The 20,542-nt window shown below is 36.6% G+C and overlaps 3 protein-coding genes across 10 annotated transcripts; 1 reads left to right on the forward strand and 2 right to left on the reverse strand.

The window, feature by feature from the left end:
- Positions 1-3,012: 3,012 nt before the first annotated feature.
- heca (hdc homolog, cell cycle regulator) lies at positions 3,013-8,648 on the reverse strand. Of its 2 annotated transcripts, none has more exons than XM_079639266.1 (4): positions 8,242-8,648; positions 5,666-6,775; positions 3,657-3,811; positions 3,013-3,549 (listed from the first exon to the last, which is right to left on the reverse strand). In XM_079639266.1, exons 1-4 carry the CDS (start codon positions 8,396-8,398, stop codon positions 3,385-3,387), a joined length of 1,587 nt encoding a protein of 528 aa, XP_079495392.1. In that variant the 5' UTR covers positions 8,399-8,648; the 3' UTR covers positions 3,013-3,384. The 2 variants fall into 2 exon arrangements, with proteins under 2 accessions (XP_079495392.1, XP_079495391.1); XM_079639265.1 differs by having other exon boundaries at positions 8,206-8,620.
- Positions 8,649-10,469: 1,821 nt separating this feature from the next.
- Positions 10,470-13,124, reverse strand: abracl (ABRA C-terminal like). The gene is made up of 3 exons (XM_079583821.1): positions 13,026-13,124; positions 12,176-12,244; positions 10,470-11,226 (listed from the first exon to the last, which is right to left on the reverse strand). Exons 2-3 carry the CDS (start codon positions 12,234-12,236, stop codon positions 11,042-11,044), a joined length of 246 nt encoding a protein of 81 aa, XP_079439947.1. The 5' UTR covers positions 12,237-12,244; positions 13,026-13,124; the 3' UTR covers positions 10,470-11,041.
- Positions 13,125-13,169: 45 nt separating this feature from the next.
- slc25a27 (solute carrier family 25 member 27) lies at positions 13,170-18,926 on the forward strand. 7 transcript variants are annotated; one of them, XM_079583815.1, is made up of 10 exons: positions 13,170-13,194; positions 14,256-14,362; positions 14,501-14,689; positions 15,428-15,512; positions 15,600-15,722; positions 17,006-17,118; positions 17,206-17,290; positions 17,365-17,457; positions 17,543-17,645; positions 17,722-18,926. In XM_079583815.1, exons 2-10 carry the CDS (start codon positions 14,278-14,280, stop codon positions 17,791-17,793), a joined length of 948 nt encoding a protein of 315 aa, XP_079439941.1. In that variant the 5' UTR covers positions 13,170-13,194; positions 14,256-14,277; the 3' UTR covers positions 17,794-18,926. The 7 variants fall into 7 exon arrangements, with proteins under 7 accessions (XP_079439941.1, XP_079439944.1, XP_079439943.1 ...); XM_079583818.1 differs by having other exon boundaries at positions 14,532-14,689; positions 17,722-17,960; XM_079583817.1 differs by having other exon boundaries at positions 13,187-13,309.
- The last annotated feature ends 1,616 nt before the right edge of the window (positions 18,927-20,542 follow it).

Consider the following 20,542-nt stretch of genomic DNA (forward strand, 5'->3'; position numbering starts at 1 on the left):
ACTACTTCTGAATACTTCTGTCTACTTCATAAATTGTATGAAAATTGTAAAAATAATGCTTCAGATCACTCAAACTACATATGGAAATGGAGGCGCCCTTATATGGCCAGTAATGTCAACTAGTGAAAAAGTTTGGTACTGCGCCCAAACAAAATCTCACTGAAAGCTTATTTTTCGAAATATCAACCTAAAATTTGAAACACAACTTGTTCAGATTTTTGCCTTTGATTTTTTTGCAGTTTTAGAGTCCACCAGGTTTTGAAAATATATATTTTATATAAAATATGAATAATTAAATTTTTAACGTTGTACATTTTCATACACTCAAACTTCTATAACTTTTTTTCTGTTTAATTTAATTTAATTCAAATGTCTTCTTAAAAACAAGACCAATCTTACATCTATACTCCAAAGCATTCTTGAATTACAACCATTTCAGTTCGGAATGTGCATTTTCATGTCTATTAGAAAAAAGGGGGGCGCTTGATAAGGGGTTAAATGTTAATATATAAAAAAAATTTGAAGTACAAACATAACTATGTAATTATATTATAACGTTATTATTATTAAAAAAAAAACTCTGTGTGTAATTTGTGTTTGCATGGGCCTATACAAATGAGTTAACTTAACCTTATAGGAGGCTAATGTAGGCTACTAGCTATAACTCCCTGTATAGTTGAGCATTAGTTTAGATTTTAGATTTTCTTTTCTTGTTGCCATGTAGCTTACTGTATATCCAAATGAATTGATAAACGCAAATTTAATCGGAATTGAATCATGGAATTTGTGTCAATACCCAGCCCTAGCAATAACAATAATAAAGAACCTTCAATTATATTCTGGAATATCTTTTAGAGAAAAGAGTTAGATTCATGATGAATAATGTTAACTGCTGTCCACATATAATAACTCTTATTGCACACCATGGTTTTTTTTTACCCAAGCAGCAGCAGTTTCCATGGCAACAGCCTAAAAAGGCAAGCAGCTTTCATGCTTACACTGTTCAGAATGATTCAGTGTCTATACCTGCAAGTAGATGTATTGACCTGTATTTATTTATATAAATGCTGTCACATCATTTTCCGTTCTGGGTTACACATCCTGTACCTCACAGACCTTGTACACATACTAAAGCAGAGCAGATTTGACTAGATACCCATATCGTTTGGGCATACATATATGGTTTTTCGGCTTCCCTCGAAGTGCACAAAGAAGCCACCTTTGTCCTAAATAAATGCACAAACAGACACAAACACATATCGTCTGTTGGAACAAACTAGATTTTGTAAAAAATAAAAAAAAGAAGAAGAAAAAGAAAAAAAGAAGATTCAGAGTAAGTCAGAGAATATTATACCTGCAGGCAATCCCAGCTTCTAACAGAATGTGAGTATGTATCAGAAGTCATGGTCATGAGTGGGAATGAGGAAGCCAGCGCGTCTGTACTTAACTTGACCTTTAGCCTGAAGCATAAAATATAGATGCATTAAAAAAACACACACACACACACATAAAAAAATGGAGTTCACTAGGCTTTGTGTATACAGTGTAAACTTCAGATTGTCTGATCTTGAATTACGTTGTCTTTGAAAGCCCTGCAAAAAGTGGCAGAGGTTTGACTGAGTTACCTTTTTAAAAAGATGTATACTGTCCTAAAGACAGTTAATACGGCAACACAAAAATAGCTTTTTAATTGACTTTTCACACTACATTTTCTTGATTCTGAGGGGATGTTTACACGACACTGTTTTCAACTGAAAACGGTTTTGGCCGTTAATTTACACGACAATGGCATTTTGGCGGCCTGAAAACGCAAACTTTAGAAATCGGGTTTCAAAATGCAAGTTTTTGTCTCCATGTAAACAACAAAAATGTGAAAAATTTGTCAAATTTGTGAAAACGATGACATCATGCGCATGCTGACCCGCCCCCTTTCAGCGCTGCACTCATTGTGTTCCGGTTTGAAGGCTATTTCCACAGCATGAAGGTAAGATTTTACGGATTTATAAAAGAACCGTTCGTTTTCCCAGCATACATGGCATTTGCTTCAAACATTACAATAGGTCTATAGGCATGTAATGTTTCTTTACAAAGTGACATCGCCAACTACTGGCCTGGCATGCATAATACAGCGTTTTTAGTTGTTTTCGTGGATCCTTGAGAATGTTCCTTGTTGGATCATTTTGACAATGTTGTAGCTGGCCTCTCTCCATAGACAAGCGTTAACTTCCTTGAAGGCGGGTATTCTGTCGAAGTTTAAAACTATTGGATCTGCCCAGAGTCACTCTGGATCTGCCATAACCAATCGCTAACGTTTGGTCGTGACGTGTGACGACTCAAACTAGCGCACAACCTCAACGTCATCGTTCTCAGCCACTCCCTCTGTTCGCTGATTGGACCGGTAAAATATTGATCGGAGAAAACCCAAGAATATACCACAATCCCAGACGTAGTACTGAAGGAGAATGAAAATTGAGCGGAAGTACGTAGGAGGGCGGAGCCAGGCTAAGTATAATCCTCATGAGATATATTATATCTAGGAGGCTTTAAAATGTAAATTTTTAGCAGAAATATGGCCAACAACAGGCCAGCAGATCCAATTGTATGGTAAACATCAACTGACAATTATAGATGCTTGTTGTATGAATTTTATATGGATGCTTTATCATTATACAATAACAAACATGCCTTAGTTCCTTGTTTCTTTAAAAAAAAAAAAAGTTATCTTTAAAAAAAAAAAAAGTTCTAGGACATTTTACATTTTAATCTAAAAAATGATTTATATATTTCTCTCACTTAATAAATGGCTTTGTCTTCCAAAATCCAAGATTCACAAACCAAAGGTTTTAGAGCACCTCTTGATTACTTTATCAAAGAAGCTGCTTCATCTGCAATAATGATGCTCATTGAGCATTGCTATTTGATATGGAAAACAGGAATTATGTATGCAGGTTCTGGGCGGAATGAGATTGAGATAAACAAATTATTAAAAAAAAAACACTGACCAAGCCTTGGAATAATTAATAATTACTCTGTGAAAGAGGAATGACCCTTTTATGTATTTTATTGTTTTCTTAGTTTTTTGTACAAAAGAGCAAATTTGGCATACAGAGATACATTCACTTGTCACAGTATTGTTGTTGCTTTGTTTTTTTTAAATGCAAGCTCAAACATTTCAAGGATGGCGTTAGAATATACGCAAAAGCACACCCTCTTTCTCTTAATAAAAGACGCGCTCTCCGACGTAACGGTGTATGCTTTGATTCTTTCTATTTTGTTCCTAAAGAGAACATAAGCTCACACAAAGTGTCGACAAGAGCCCAAAATAAGTAATTCTATGAATAGAAAAAACAGGGAAAAAATACTAGCATGCAAATGCAACTTTTGTCAATAAGCTTCAAGAACTTTGAACGAAGAGAATGGCTTTACAAAGTGATAGTCCAGATTGCCACAGTGAGGACACTGCTGTACATTGCTGTACTCAGAGAAATACTGCATGCCCACACGTACATCTATGACCGGCTTCCCACAATGCTTGCAGTTGAGCCGTGCCTAGGCAGACAAAGAGGAGTGACATTTTAGTAATATATGTATATATATATTTATAGCAATATTAAATGATATGTTATATTGTTTCTGTGCATGAACAGATTCATTACCTGGCAGCATGGCGTTGCCGCCAGTATGTCGTATGTGTACATTGTGCCCAGCTGGTGCCAGCTTCCATCCCACCTAGACTTGCACTTTATACACACGATTTTGTGTACTCCTTCCAGGCAGTCCACACAGATGGCATAAAGGTGCATCAGCCTCCCTTTAGAACATAAACAGAAAACCCTTTTAAACTGCAATTAGCCTCTAATTAATGAAAATATATTCTAATAGGGATTTAATGATATGCCATGATCAAAGCATTATTTTCTGTCACAGCTGCTTTGCTTCTTTATTACAAGAAGAAAGGGTTCATTTTATTCCCAATCAATTTGGTACTTTGCCTCAAAAATCCCTGCTTTAGTGTTCAGCAGCAGTCATATTTCGTTCTCAAATGTTATACTTGAATTGGTTTTGCTATGGTAAAATTATTATCACGTAGAGTTTGTCAACGGACTCAGCTCAACGTCATTTAATAAACATGGAGAAGCTGGAAATGGAAAGGTTTTTGCTGTTCTTGCTATTTTATCAGAAATTAATGATGTGCCTGCAATGCAATTCTTTCTAACCAGGGAATTATTATTATTTTTTTAAATAAAGAATGCGAAACCATGTGGATAAGACTCTTATGACCCTCTTTTATAAATCTTACATTGAGCCTGTAATCTGTATTCATATTTTCTATAATATGTTGGTATGGCAGTCTTACTATCCAGGCTAACAATGCTCTGTTCAGAATAGTGAAGGCCGGCAGCAAAATTTTAGACGTTGAGCAAAGTAGCCTTACCGTCCTGTACAATAGACAGGTGGTGGTACGGAAAGCCAAATCTATTTAATCAATTAGAGCCCATGCCCTTTACTCTGAGTTTGAGACCCTGCCCTCCGGCTCGCGGTTTCCATTTCCTTTAGTATAGATATATATATATATATATACTCATTTATTCCCACAGCCATTTCTCTACTAAATTGAGGCAATGGAGGTGGTGAGAAGGATCAGTGGGTTATTCACAGTCAGTGTATTGTTTTTACATTACATGTCTTTAATGGTTGTCGGTCTGTATACCTTAATAAGGTCTTTACCTGCCGTAAAACTAATTGCCCCCTGGCTGGGGGACATAAAATAAAAAAAACGCTGAACGTTGACCAATACCAAAAACAACTGACTGACATTTTTATTTTAGGAATACTGATAATATCATTACCATAAATACATCAATACTACAATTTTGTCCGATAATTATTTTCACGTTATGGCTGATAATAAATAAATGGTCAATATTAAAATTCTATACTTTTTTTTACTCAAGTTAAAATAAAGCATTAGATTTACTAGAGAGATTACATTTAGCAGCGTTACTGGATTATTAGTGTTGTTTAAGATTAACTTTGAGTATTAGATGGTGGCAAAGGTAATCTAAATGTAAAAATAGGAGAAATAAGCATGAACTATTAAATATCCAATATCTGCCAATACTGATAAAAAAAAAAAAAAAAAAAAAAATATCATCCAGTAACTGATATGATACTCATCATGCATCCCTAAATTATATTTTTACTTAACACTTAACATATATATATATATATACATACACACACAAATATATAGCAAATATATATATAAAAATTCACAAAAATCGAACCTTTCATCAAAGTAAAACAATCTCAAGTTTTTCTCCAAAACACATTATATATAATGATTTATAATATTTTAATTATAAATATAAAATGTCAGAAATAAAGCATTGATGATATTGAAGTGACTGCACAACAAAGTTTGGAGACACTGAAAATATGAAGAGAAATTTGTTTAATGAAAATTTTATTGAATGTAAACAGAATTACAGTTAAAATGAATTCTGTAAATCTTTGTAATTTATGAATGAATTCATTTAGATTTCGACAGATGTTCTTTGCTGTGCGAGCTGAGAAGTGTATGGGACACTAATGAAGAATAACTTTCCCACCCTACTATTTTCAAGAGAAAACCCTTTTGAGTGTGAATAGTGGATTCGCTCACCTTGTAAGTGGCAAGGTACATCATACTCAATCTCATCATGGCGTGAAGGGCTCAGGAACAGCGTTCCATCCACTAAAGGGAACTGCTCAAAGATGGGCAGGGTGTGATGGCAAAGGGCACAGTTCACCACATTGCGGTGACTCGCACTGAGCGCAGAGAGGATGAACTTCCTGAGATCCTCTCCCTGCCCGGCTTGGGCATCGTCCTCCATTCGCACGTGATATGTGTTGAGCTTGTGGCGGGGAATGTGTGTGAGCAGCTCTGAAAGATCCAGCCTCCTCAGGAACTGCACAGGGTTGTCTCCGGGAGAAAGTCGAGGGAGGCACATGTTGGCGGCTCCCTGGTCAAGGTGAGCCCCACGTGCCACCAGACCTCCGGACAGCAAATGCCTCCTGTGGCCTTCTGTATGAACCGCATTCTTTAGAAACTCGCCCAGGTGCCTTGAGCTACGCGGGCCACCGAGGGACGGGGGGAGGAAGGAGGCGAAACCCGACGGAGGGGACTGAGCGGGGGATTCGCACGGGGAGCGGAGCCCATGGGAAACCCCGCCGATGGCATTGGGAGGGCCGGCGTGACATCTCTCCTGTGAGTTCTGCCAATCTACCGATTGTCTGCGAGACAGTTCCTGACAGGAGCCACGGTGAGCTAGCTTATGGCTTGCAGACGATTTCCCTTTCTTGGACTCATCGACAACTTCCGGCCCAACTCCGCCGCAAGCGCCACCTACGGAGGCACCACAGCTGGGCTTCCCGCTCCCTTTCTCTGGCATCTTTTTCTTGCGCTCGTCATGCATGCGTTTCACCTGATACCAGTCAGTGTCTTTTTTCAGGTGTCCCTGGCCACAGCGACAGGAGCAGAAGCGGAAGGCTAGATCGTAGCCTTTTTTGGTCCACATGTTTTGTCGGCACTGCTTCTCGTTCCAGCTGCGGGCCCGGCCGATGCAGTTGAACTGCACCAGGATGCTGCTCTCCCACTCATAGAAGCACTGTAGGTGCATCCAATTGCCGTAGGGGCAGAGTTCACTGTTGCACACCACACGCTGGTAGTCGTCCTTCTCAAGGTCAACGGGACGGCCCAGACTGCACACTAATGGGGTGGCACATGTGGCCTCTGCCAAACACAATGAATATTATATTAACTTAGGCTTAATGCAATGGAAAAGCTCACATAAAAATGACACTTCTTTCATCATTTACTCACTCTCACGTGGTTCCAAACCTGTATGACTTTCTTTCTTCAGCGGAACAGAAAAAGAGATGTCAGAATTATGTGCGTTTTTAATGTAGGTGAAGGATGCAATGAAAGTAAATGGTGACAGAGCCTAACATCTTTTTTTGTACCACAGGAAAGTCATATGAGCTTGTAACAACATGAGGGTGAGGAAATTAAGCCAGAATTTACATTTCTGGTTGAACTGTTGCTTTAAGGGAAAATATCTGTAATGCAGTTTACAATGGCTTATATTATATACTAAATAAATATGATATTTAGTTAAATGTATTGTACTGTATGCTGCTGTAATGACTGCATTAATAAATAAACCTGAATTATTATTTTTTTTTACATAAGAAACATTAGAATAAAACAAATTCACAAAATTCATTAAGGGACATCTATTTATAGATAGTGTGATTCAAGCTGCTTTATTTGGCAGAACGTTCAATGTCAGTACATTCAATACATCATTTCAATTCATAATAACTCTGTGGGTGCAAATCCCACTCAAAAAGAAAAAAATATTACACAACACTCCTGTGAATGAAGTTGAAGTGTGTATGTGTGTCCCATGAGAGACAGAGAAAGACAATTATGCAACATAGAGTTCCAGTCTTCACATTTGATTGGACAGTGGCGTTCCAAGAGTGCTGTTTTTCTGTTTGAATCACTCCACTTCGAAGTGTTCACTACCTTTCAAACCAGATTAGTGAAGCATAAAGAGAAGGTTCCAATACAGAATTGAGTCAATGCATTGCTTAATGACACAAAAAGTTTTTTTTGTATTTTTTTGTTTTTGTGTTTGTGGTGAAGACATTTACAAACTAATTGAACAATTTGTACTTGAGTTACTTGAGTTATAAATAATATTAATAATAATAATCAACAAAATATCATCCTGTAGTACTACTAAATATGAAAAGAGTTATTGGTCTGCGCCCTGACATTCCACTGTTCATAGCTGCCACTCAAAAGATATAACACCATTTCCTCAGGAGCCATAGCCATTCAATGCATTATTAAACACTCTACCTGCACATCATTACAGTGAAGATATGACATGCCATTACACAACACAACACACACACCCACACACACACAGACAGCATTTTATCTCCATATCACATGCAACTTCATGCCAAGTGTATTCACTCAGACACTTGAGCAAGGCCTACACAACCACCTTACAGTGCAGGACGATAAGTGGGAGTCGTAATCATTCTGATGGCGATGACACACACACACACACACACACACAACAAGTTGCTACAAGTGAGAGAACGTTAGAAGGAAGGTAACGCACGCGCACTTTCAGGGAAACGTACCGTCATATAGAACATTCACTGAAGTGACGTTCTTACCGCTTATGCTGTCGCTCGGCGGACCCGCTGTCGCTCCAGTCAACACCGAGGCAGTTCCTCCTGTAACCGCAGACGCACAGGCTCCATTTTCTTGCTCGTCCCCGCTACTATTCGTGCGTTTATTTCTCTTCCCCTTGTTGCTTTTTTGGTTGGGCATAATGGAGCGCTCAGTATGAATGCAGCCTGTCAGCGACCGCCATCGAGCATTTCTGCGGATATCATGTCGAGGGTGCTTGACGAATCCACTTGCGAATCTTAATGCACGGTAGATGCAGATGTTACAGTTCGATTATCATCCTCCAGATTTGTGCAGGCAGTCTTGACAGCAGAGGTACACCATGAAGAAGGCGTGTCCCTCTCTTGTTTTGATTCCTGCTCTGAAGAGAGAATGTTCCTCTGGCCCCGCCTCCATCTCTGATCCAGACCCAGAGCTCAGAGTTATTAATAGCGCAGACTGAAGGGAGTCCCGAGCAAATAATCGACACACTGCTAAAATGATTAGAAAACCAAAAGTGATGAACGTGCTGTTTGAGCAGTTATCTTAATTTGGCTGATCATGGTTACATTTTTTTAAAACAAGGTTCATATAGAAGAACCTAAAATTTACAAACCTAAAGTTTTACAGCTATGCCATTGGAAAAGTTCTACAAAGATCCTTTGACTAATTTTTGACTTTGAATTCAAAATCAGGATCTCTAAAAGTCCAGTTTAACCTGGCTCATTTATTTCAAAGGGAAAAACAACATAGGTTTTTAATTGCACCATTCAGGCCTATAATCAAGTAGGGTGAATACTGGTAAAGTGGGACACTTTCTGATCATTTACGTTCTGCATAATGTTTTATTATGATCCAAATGTCTTAGCCCCTCATTTGATACTATTCTAAATAGCGTAGGTACTCTACTCTACTATACAGAATAAAAAAGAAAGAAACATTAAACACAGGATGGATGACTCTTCCTCAAACACACATGGACCCCAAACCACATTTTTCCAGGCGCTACTGTCAAACTGGGACACCTTTATTGGCAAACTGGGACACTTAAAACACATTAAATTCTTATTCAAATGTAGGCACAATTAATTAAATACACAATAACAATATAAACAACAACAACAAAAATAATAAAGATCACTTTTTTTAAGGAGGGGTGCAGGTACAGCAGATTCTTTCCACCCCTCCCTCCCTCGCCTGTCCACAATATTTTGTATTGGGTTTAGTTTATTTCATATAAATTTAAAAAACATAAATCTTTATAAACATTTCTTCTTCAGCTAATTTTATTCCAGACAGGCGTTTCCTTTCTTTTTGTTGAAAAGTTTTTTGCAAATATTGCAAATGTCCTGGCCATCCAAGCTTGTACCCTCCATTTTTGTGTGTGTGTGTGGAATTGCCTTTTTTTTTTTTAAAAAATCAGTTTACAATCTTTGTTGAAATATCTAGCTAAATTTATGAGGGGCGTACAAAAAGGCAACTCAATTCCCCCACTAGAATGACTTAAATGGCTGTCTGCCAGTAATACCCTTCATAATAAGTAATATCTTTTTATTTATTTATTTTTAAGTGATTTTGACCCTGTCCCAGTAGCGTATTGTTAAACTGGGACAGGGTCAAAATCACTTAAAAATAAATAAATAAAAAGATTCATATGAATGTGATTTTTACAAATTCTGCTTCACCATTACATCCTATAACAAAACATAATTACAAATGATTATTAATTAATTTTTTTATTACCCATTGTCCCACTTTGGCAGTATTCACCCTACTGGTCATGAATTTGAAAGATAAAGTGTTTTAAATCCAGTTCATTTATTTATATGACATAGTTTATTGCAATTTTCAATAAACCGTCTCCAGCCATTCTGAAAGCAGATGAACCATCACAAGACACAAATCAAAGACAGCAAAACAGAAATCCATACACATACTACAAATTGGAAATTTCAAGTCAGATTAAAATGTTGAGGTACGGATGCAGTAGATTTGTATATTTATCTATAAAAAAAAAGAAAAAGAAAAACTTTTTTTCAAGCTTATTCATGCTAGAACATACTTTTTTAAACCTTTTGCAAAGTAATTAATTATTCAAAATGATTAATTACAAGAGAGAATATGATTTTTCAGACACAGCCTCTAGTTTCTATTCCTGAGCATGAAATGGCACAAACTGCACCATTAGGAGTCCTAACATTCGCACAGACATAGAACAAGCACAATATGGGGATGTTTTCACAAGAGCTTTATCAAATATCACCCTGGAACAGCTCAGATGATTTGTCAAACTTGGTTCATTTCATTCCAGAAAATCAGCAGATGTTTTGGCACATATAACTTGAATGACTATGCATGAAATTAATAATTTCACAATAATGGTAATAAAAAATAGTTATTTTTAAGTACTGTTTACTAAGGTTCTTTGGGGAATCAAAAATGGTATTTCTATAGGCATCACTGCAAAAAAAAAAAAAAACTTTATTTTTAAGAGTGTAGGCAGAATTTACTGAATGGAATTAATTCAAAGTCCCAGAAACATAGTAACATGATCATGCACACTACTATAATGTTATGATATATTTTAATGATATGGCTGTTTGAACAGGGAAAATTGCTACTTTTCAAAACAAACGTGTGTGCAAATCACTCCCCTGAGAGAAAAAAAAATTGCTGTATAAAAATATTCCAATGAAGTATACAAAAATGTTACATTCTCAAGTATATTTCCATATCAAAATGTAGCAATGACATGTCAAAAACATTTGTACTTTTTTCACTCAGGTTTAGAAAAGACTGTCGAACTCAGTCCTGCAGTAATATGACGTCAACGTTGTCGTGAACTCCTTGCAGTAGTAGCTCCCCTTCAAAAGTGATGATCTTCTTTCGCTTGGCCGCTTTCAGCGTTCCGACCAGAGCTTCGAAGAGGTTGGCGCACTGGTCATCATTAAACAAGACTCCAAATTTGACACTGATCTTTCCATCTGCATCTGTGAGACAAGTTAGAGTGGTTAGGGTTCGCTTTAAATCATTCATTAACTATGCTGAAAGTCTCCCATTAACATTTATTACTTGTTAAAGCACTGAGACGATACAGAATCAGTGTTTACAAATCTCAAGAACAGCGAGTAGTATCAGGAATCATCAGCCTGGTTTGAGTGAATAGGAAAGCCAAATACCACAAAGACACCTGCATTTGCATACGCTGACTAACGGAAACTAAACTCATCACGGAACAAAGAATTTCTGATCACACAAGGACTTGAGAGTTCAGAATCAGCACTACAGCTTCTATTTTAATGTTTTAGTTCAAGCATTATATTTAGGCCAACAAACCATTATGCAAATGTGTGACATTGATCACCTAAACACTTTTGTACAGTCGGTCAGATGTTCTTCCATTAAAGCACAAGATGCACTTAGGATCATTTTATAATCATGCTGCTGACATTCATGCAAAAAGGAGACACCAAATACTAATGCATTTTCAAATTAAATTGTTAAAGGGATAGTTCACCCAAAAATGAAAATATTGTCATCATTTACTCACCCTCATGTTGTTACAAATCTGTATGAATTTCTTTCTTCTGTTAAACACACAAAAAAAGACATTTTAAGGAATGTTGGTAACTAGACAGTTGACGGTAGCCATTGACTAATAAAAAATTTTCCCTATGGAGGTCAATTGCTACCGTCAACAGTTTGATAACCAACATTCTCTAAAATATCTTCTTTTGAGTTCAGCAGAAGAAAGAAACTATTACAGGTTTGGAAAAACTTGAGGGTGAGAAAATGATGATAGAATTTCCTTTTTTGAGTGAACTATCCCTTTAATATTATAATTTGTAATGGGAAAAAAGGCAAAAAGGTGCATTTTCCCTAACGATTTTAGACTTTATCCCAAACAATTGTGTTGATCTAAAATAGTACAGGACTTACTTTTACTGCCCAGTCGACGAATCTCTTCGATGAGCAGCGTAACTTCATGTTCCACATTCATTTTTGCCACTGAAATTATAGATGCATGTTAATAGTGTAAAGACCTTTCTTTTTTATTACTCAATATACTGTATTACTCACAAATTGTTAAATCATTGAAAGTCTTTATAAAGATACAGGCATACTGATATTCCTGTTATCTATCTTAGAGTATGGAATAATATATAATAGTTAATTTAACTGCGTCATGAAAATTATTAACAACAAACATGCTGAATAAATTGTGCAAACTGATTTAGACATGCATGTTCTGTTCACCATTTATTTAGCGCCCTCTCTGGACGAGTTGAGAATTGCAACGCCGCACCCATACCGGCTTATTGCAGATGCTGAATATAATTACTTATCTTAAAATTTGATTAAGGAAATAATACGTGTGGCCTGCATAATTAATATCATGGCGTGGGTTAGACATAATGAAGAATAATTGATAAACGCCTGCACGGCTCTTACAGCTGAGCACGAGGATTATCATTTGATCAAGCAATGCGGAAGTGCGAATCTTGACACGGAAAGTGAAAGAAATGTGTGAAAAATTGTATTGGAGCATTTTGTGAATCACACAGGATTTAAATCTAATCATCACGCAGATTTAATTCCCTGAAATACACATAAATACACAAAACAAAAAACACTTTGGGTGCGTAAAAGGCACTCACACCGCATTAAATAGGCTTGTATAGATTCGGAGTTATTAATCCATAACTCCATTGGGAAAACGTGTATTCGTTTAAATAATTAATTTAAATCATATAACATTTCAAAGTAGTTATATGTTCGACCTACTTACCTCTGGTGTTTTTGCTCCGCCGCTCTGCAGACTATAGGCTGATTGAAATGAGAAAGCGCAACCATAGATGGCTTTGTGTGTGACGTCACATTAAACTGCCCCCTTTAGATTAACCTAGTTAAGTCATGTGTTAACCTTCAATGAATTGTTTGATACATTTCGAATGGCAGTAAGTAACCCTAACACTATGCCACTTGGATGCCATACCTTTAACAAGCATTTAAGCATTAAGACTTTCTGGACGTGAGGATTTTCTATGCTTATAAAACACTTTGATATTAAAAGTAGGCTTCACGTAATAGATTAGACTGCTGCTGTAATTGGCATCTGTAATTTTAATAATTAAAATTATTACATTTTAAGAATTTGACTGTTCCATAACTTGTTTTGACAATTGATATGCAATACAAACAATTTGCAACTAATTGCTAATTTTATTAAATCAAGAAATATGTATTCTTGTAGATGTCAGAAGAATAAAAATACAAGCACTCGCTTATATTTGATATAATTGACATTTACTTCAAGATTCGATAAAATGTCTCCATCTATAAATGTTTGAACTTCGTATGAAATTTAATTTTCAAGACACCAGATGGCAGTAAAAAACAATTTATTGTTGATACTGCTATTACAGTGATGACTGGTTTGTAGCTTTGTAGCCAGAGTTTAATAATTTTTTTGTGTATTCGGCAATTCGACTATAGGCTAATATTAAAACATAGGCTATAAAAAGATGATTAGATAGATAGATAGATAGATAGATAGATAGATAGATAGATAGATAGATAGATAGATAGATAGATAGATAGATAGATAGATAGATAGATAGATAGATAGATAGATAGATAGATAGATAGATAGATAGATGTTTCTTTAATAGTATTTAAATATTGATATTCATGCCGCAGAAAAGCGCATGCGTACGAAAATCACGGCCAGTCTTACGCAAGGAGCTTGTCTTACGTAGGTTTATCGACGCCCCTCTGATCTGGGAAATGGGGTTTTAGCTGCATGACGCTTCTTTTGTAGTTTAGAACGTATTACGTAAGAGGGTCGTCAACTACACCGACCAACCGGCTTGGGTAAAAAACGCCTTCGCCTCTTATTAAAGGTCGTAGTCCTGTTTTTAACAATGTAAACATTTAAAGAGCATGCACTCCAGGCTCGTGGTTCCTTTGTGAAAAATTATGTAGAATCACTTATTTATTCATTTCTTTTTTTTAAAAGTGGGAATCAGAGAACACCTGCTATGCATCCTGTACAAGAGAATTCGCGGTGGCCTCGAGTATCAAAGTTCACTCTGTCAGCATGTGCAGCAAGTGTTGCAGAACTAGGTAGATACACATCCTTTCTAGTTTTTGAAAATTTGATAATACTTGTATTTTAAAATATATATTATACATATTGATTAATATCTAGGCTACCTAATGTATTCACCTCTCTGAGTGATTTTTATACAATTTTAATTTTAGTCACATTCCCTCTGGACCTTACTAAAACCAGACTTCAGATACAGGGTGAAGGTGGTTCCCGACAGCATGGTGGAAGTGTACAGCCTCCAAAATACAGGGGCATGCTGAGCACAGCTATGGGTATAGTGCGAGAAGAGGGGCCCTTGAAATTGTGGCGAGGGGTCACACCAGCTATCTACAGACATATAGGTAAAATGTTAAAGTCTGCATGAAACAGAAGTTGTGATAGTCTTCTCTTCTCTATTGTAACATATCTGAGTGAAGTAACTTCTCGAGCAAGAAAAATGTAGGACAGGATTTGATTTTGTCCATCGGGAATGGACTGGATCATTCTGGTTTGCTATTGCTGTGATCTCATGTTAGTGACAGGTTGTCCCGCCAGTAAACACATCATCTGAGAAGAGATGAGATGTCGCTGCAAGAGGGAGGGAAAGTTATTTTGATGAAACATTATGAGGGCACATGAATTAAGGAATAGATCACTTCAAAATGAAAATTCTGTCATCAAGTTGTTTCAGACATGTATGAATTTCTTTCTTCTGCTGAACACAAAGGAAGATATTTTATGGAATGTTGGTAATCAAACAGTTGATGAACCCCATTGACCCCATAGTATATATTTTTTTCCTACTATTGAAGTCAATGGGGTTCATCAACTGTCTTGTTACTGACATTCTTCAAAATATCTTCTTTTGTGTTCAGCAGAAGAAATAAATTCATACAGAATTTTAATTTTGAAGTGATTTATTCCTTTTTTTTTTTATGTACAAGGATAAATCATTTATAATAAATACTGCAATATTCCATAACAATAAGAATTGTCACAGCCTACTTTATAAATGTTACGCATGCACGGAATGAAATCCTAATGAACTTGATTTTATGTATTTGAATCAACTTCTGAACTTTGAAATTCTTCATCCTTAGTGTATTCAGGCGGCAGGATGCTGGCCTATGAACAGCTCCGGGAATCTGTCTTGGGAAGATCTGAGGATGGCATTTTTCCAGTTTGGTGAGGGAAACATCTGTGAAATTTGAAACAGGACAGTGATTAAAGTCTAAATAGACGGGATCAGCATGTGTCCTGTGATGTCCATAGGAAAGCAGTGATCGGCAGTATGATTTCAGGTGCTTTGGGCCAGTTCATCGCTAGTCCAACAGATCTAGTGAAAGTTCAAATGCAAATGGAGGGCAGGCGTCGACTTGAAGGGAAACCACCAAGGTGAGGCACAGCCATAACTCTTGTTAAAGGGATAGTTCACCCCCCAAAAAAGCCCTCAAGTTGTTCTAAACAATCATTTGACTTCCATAGTGTTTTTTTTTTTTTCCCACTATGGAATCCAGTGGGGCCCATCAACTGTTTGGTTACCCATATTCTTCTTTTGTGTTCAGCACAAGACAGAAATTGATACCGGTTTGGAACAATTTAAGAGTGTGTAAATTATGATATAATTTTCAATAACCTTTAAAAGGTTAGTTCACCCCAAAAATGAAAATTCTGTCATTAATTACCCGTAAGACTTTTGTTCATATTTGGAACACAAATGACGATCTTTATAATGAAATCTGAGAGCTTTCTGATCCTTTCGTTGCAAACGCTTCAAAAAGTTCATAAAGAGATCGTGAAAAACGAATCCTTATGAATTGAGCGGTTTAGTCCAGATTATATGATGAATAAAGCTTCATTTGTGTTCCAAAGGTGAACGAAAATCGTACGAGTTCGGAACGACATGAGGGTGAGTAATTGATACAGATGATCTGACCAATCATACTTCGCCATCCGCCATTTTGTCCGACAAAGTAGTCAGGAGAGTTAGTAGATTAACATGGGAGAATTTGAATTTGAGAAACGGTGTGTACTGACGCCTTTCCGCGGTTAAAACAACATTCCTTCTTATGTTCATTGATGTTTATTTGATGCTATAAATAAACTAGAAGGAAGAGATGATCGGTTCACGAGCAGCTTTAACCAGTGCTCTACAGCGATCTGTCAGACACATTAAAGAGCCACAAAACGGTATTTATTGTTTAAATTTCTTTTAAAAGAGACTTTGTTTAATATGTTTAATATCAAAAGTAACCGAAAAGTAACCTGGTCTGTCCTGTCTGTCAGCGTGTTGTCAGTGTCCTCTCTGCTCCACGATGTGTTTTTCACTGTGTGAGAACATGGTGTGGCGTAAGAGCGGCGTAGCTTGTCGGACATAGCAACAGTAACTAAGGGGAGCGGGTCTTTGCGAATGGTCAATTAATGACAGAATTTTCATTTTTGGGTGAAATATCCCTTTAATATCCATATAACCTTTCCATTGCACAAAAAGTTCTTCACAGATTATTAAAATGTTCTTCTTCACACTAAAAAAAAAAGATGATAATTGAAAGGTGAAAGGTTCTTAGGGGAAACCAAAATGGTTCTTCTATGGCATTGCTGTGAAAACATCCGTATGAAACCTTTACTTTACGAGTGTACTCATTCTAAATGTATGTTGTTGTTTTTTAAACTGACAGAGTACATGGGGTTTACCACGCTTTTACAAAGATCATAGCACAGGGAGGAATCAGAGGCCTTTGGGCAGGATGGGTTCCCAACGTTCAGAGAGCCGCCCTAGTCAATTTGGGAGGTACAGTAGTCAAAAGACTTCTAGAAATCTGTTGACAGCTACATTTTTGTAATACGTCAAATATTTTCCATTTCATTTCACGTTTAGATCTCATGACATACGATACAGTGAAGCATTTTCTACTGAGAAACACCTCCGTGCCGGATAACAGCATTTGTCATGGATTGGCAAGGTGAAATTCTGTTATTCTACTAATGTTAACACGTACAGTAATAACGTCATGACTCATGTTCAACGTTTTTATAGCATATGCTCAGGATTGGTTGCAGCGATTATGGGAACACCAGCGGATGTTGTGAAAACTCGAGTAATGAACCAGCCGCGGGATTCAAACGGAAGGTTCGCGTTGTGTATTAATCAAAGCCGATTAGTAGTTGAACATTAGCTTTGTTATAACAACATATTTTTATCATTCTGTTTGCAGGGGTCTTCTCTACAAGTCTTCTACTGACTGTCTTGTTCAGTCGATGAGAAGAGAAGGATTTTTTTCCCTCTATAAAGGATTTCTGCCAACTTGGTTTAGAATGGTACTATGATTTCAAATATGTTCGTTTAAAGATTTATTCTCTTTTGTTGCTATTTTAACTATGTTTTTGTTCCCAGGCTCCCTGGTCTTTGACTTTCTGGCTTACATTTGAGCAAATGAGACGAGCAATGGGCATCAGCTCGTTTTAATGATTTTAAGAGGTGGACCGAGAGTATTTTTTTTACTTTGTCCCATTAAAGTTTCTGAGTTACACACTGCAGGACAGACGCAAAGTTGTTTTGATCACTGTAGGTTTAAGAGAAAATAATATGGCATGGCAATCATTCAAGTATGTTTATAAAAATGTGAAATTGGCAGAGAAAGTTCTTAATTATTTTATAATTTATATTACCAAACTACTATTATAGTTTTTATTAAGTGCAATTAGGTGAAATAAAATATTTTATTTCGGTTAACGTCTATTTAGGATTATTATAGAGGATTATACCAACAAGAAATGTATTTAAATGTATGAAATTCATTATCATATTCTATTACATATACCACACATAGTCCAGAAAACCTAGTGCGATAAAAGTAAAAACATCTTTATTATTAAATTAAGTGATCAAGAACATTCCAATGAACAAATGAGCTTTGTTTTGATTCCTCCATCTTCATTTTCTTTCCTTGTATCCTTCCCTTACATCCTAAGGGGGTGGAGTTAGGAAGCGAGGGAAAGAAGCAAGGATGCACAAATAAGAAAATGCATTTTAACCCATAAGAACCCGCGGTGATGCGGTGTCACACACACTAGTGATTATCTGGAAAGGTCTTTTTAAAGCATTATCCCTCACTTTCAACTCAGGAAGTCCCTAAGTGACATATAAGGAACACCCAGGTTCAGTCATGTGACAATGTGTGCATTTTTGTTGCCATGGCAACATTTCCAAAATGATGGCCTGTCTGGTTAACAAATGTTGCAGTGTCAGCAATTTTTAAAAACACTTGTTTTTATTACTAAAGGTATGTTTCAACCCATGCAACTATTCAAATGTTTTAATAACATATCCTATATTACACGTAACCTGATTTTAATACATTTCTTGAACAAATTGATATAAAACAAGTTACGAACGTATTGTGGTGACATATACAGTATGTCACATTGTGCAGTTAACCTTAAAACAGTAGATGGAATTTTGATGTATGTGTCACATTAAGAAAAATGGTAATGAGCTGCTCAATTTATCTGATTCAATTATTTTATTTATTACATTGTTAATTAAATGTATTTTGAAACTATTTTGCATGCCTGTAACTAAAACAAGATGTTGATATCATATGTTGGTCCTGTTGTGGGTTATTTTAACTTTTTGTAGTGAGAATAACATGAATAGATTCAGGAAACAACTTGATGTTCAGAATGTGCTGAAAATGATCCAGGGACATGACCGTGAGTATGAGGGGTGTGACAGTGACTCGGATGAAGACATTGATGACCCTGATTACACCCTTAGCAAAAAAGACATGGAGGATGATGAATCAAGTTGGTCTGATTAAAATATTAGCAGATTAAGTGATTTAGATTTAGAAGCTGCACAACCCAAACATAAACTCTGGAAAGCCAAATACAACCAGCCAGGGTAAAATATGCAAGGTAAAAATGAATCATAAACGCCCAATGTCACACTCACATATATGTAACATTACAGATCTTTCACTTGTATTTCATAAACATGTTATAAGTGGTCTGTTTTATACGCCCCATAATTTTCCTATAAGGTGAAATTGGTCCGGGTTCTTATGGGTTAATATTAAATGAATGCTCAGGGTTCTCAAACAACCAGTAGAGGGCATCCAGTCAATAACTTTACCGGTAAGGAAATAAACCCGGAACGTAAACAAGAACCCACTGTCTGTGTCATTTCCGGTCTGGCAATTTTCACATTCAATAAAATGGCAACGCCGAGTGGTGGCACGTCCAAGCGTTTAGTCCAGTATGTCATCGTCCGATCAGACCTGATACACGCGTTATCATGGCCTTTAGGAGCGGTTATAACTCAAGCCTGTCACGCGGCCACTGCAGCCATTCATTTACACTACAGTGACCCTGATACACAGGAATATTTGGCAGAACTGGACAGCATGCACAAAGTGGTACTGCAGGTTAGTACTGCAATTACATCACACGCGCCATGTGTTTCTGACCCCTAGAAGCAATATAGTAGTGTTTTATTCCTAAGTTTTTTTTTAAGAAATACATTTAAAGCCATTAACAGAATCACCAGTGACAAATGAATGAATAATTTAGGTTAATATACACATAGTATACAGATATTTTAAGTACTTTTTTTTTTTAAACCAAGAAAATATTATTTTTTCCCCACAGGCACCAGATGAGGCTTCTCTCTCCACTCTTTCCAGTACTCTACGTGAAAAAGACATAGCACATAAACTATGGATGGAGCAGCCAGAGAATATCCCCACATGCTTGGCTTTGAAGCCCTACCCTAAGGAGACTGTGCAGCCCTTTCTAAAAAAGTTCAAGCTTTTCAAATGAATTCTGCATGTATTGTACAAACATAAACACTGGTCAGAATGGCATGTAGCGTTAAGAATGAACTTGTTGGAACAGTCTTACCATCACATTTTTGGCTTTCATCCACATTTTGTCTCCTGTTATATCCGTGTAGCAAAATTCTTCTTAGTTATGGAATTGTGCCAGTATGGCGATTGAAATATATTGAAAACACGTGTGTAATATTTGAAATGGAAACAATGTATTTATTCCACATATTGGGTAATAAATGTAATCTATATGGAATCTGCAATGATCCTAAGCATTTTTAAAATGTAGCCCTTCTGGAAGAGTTTCTGAATTTAACAAACAAATTGTTAAAATTAAGACATAATTATGTATGTGCTGACAATGACGGGTCAGTAATTCTGGACTGG

Source organism: Phoxinus phoxinus (assembly GCF_949152265.1).
Source record: "Phoxinus phoxinus genome assembly, chromosome: 16".
In the NCBI taxonomy this organism is placed as follows: domain Eukaryota; kingdom Metazoa; phylum Chordata; class Actinopteri; order Cypriniformes; family Leuciscidae; genus Phoxinus; species Phoxinus phoxinus.

Coding starts and splice junctions, on each gene's coding strand:
- heca (XM_079639265.1), bottom strand. CDS start 8,398: ATGCCCAACCAAAAAAGCAACAAGGGGAAGAGAAATAAACGCACGAAT. Junction 6,776..8,205: donor AGTGAATGTTCTATATGACG/GTACGTTTCCCT, acceptor TGTGTTTGGCAG/AGGCCACATGTGCCACCCCA. Junction 3,812..5,665: donor TGTACCTTGCCACTTACAAG/GTGAGCGAATCC, acceptor TATGTTCTAAAG/GGAGGCTGATGCACCTTTAT.
- abracl (XM_079583821.1), bottom strand. CDS start 12,236: ATGAATGTGGAACATGAAGTTACGCTGCTCATCGAAGAGATTCGTCGA. Junction 11,227..12,175: donor TCGTCGACTGGGCAGTAAAA/GTAAGTCCTGTA, acceptor CTTGTCTCACAG/ATGCAGATGGAAAGATCAGT.
- slc25a27 (XM_079583815.1), top strand. CDS start 14,278: ATGCATCCTGTACAAGAGAATTCGCGGTGGCCTCGAGTATCAAAGTTC. Junction 15,723..17,005: donor CTTGAAGGGAAACCACCAAG/GTGAGGCACAGC, acceptor TTAAACTGACAG/AGTACATGGGGTTTACCACG. Junction 17,291..17,364: donor ATTTGTCATGGATTGGCAAG/GTGAAATTCTGT, acceptor ACGTTTTTATAG/CATATGCTCAGGATTGGTTG.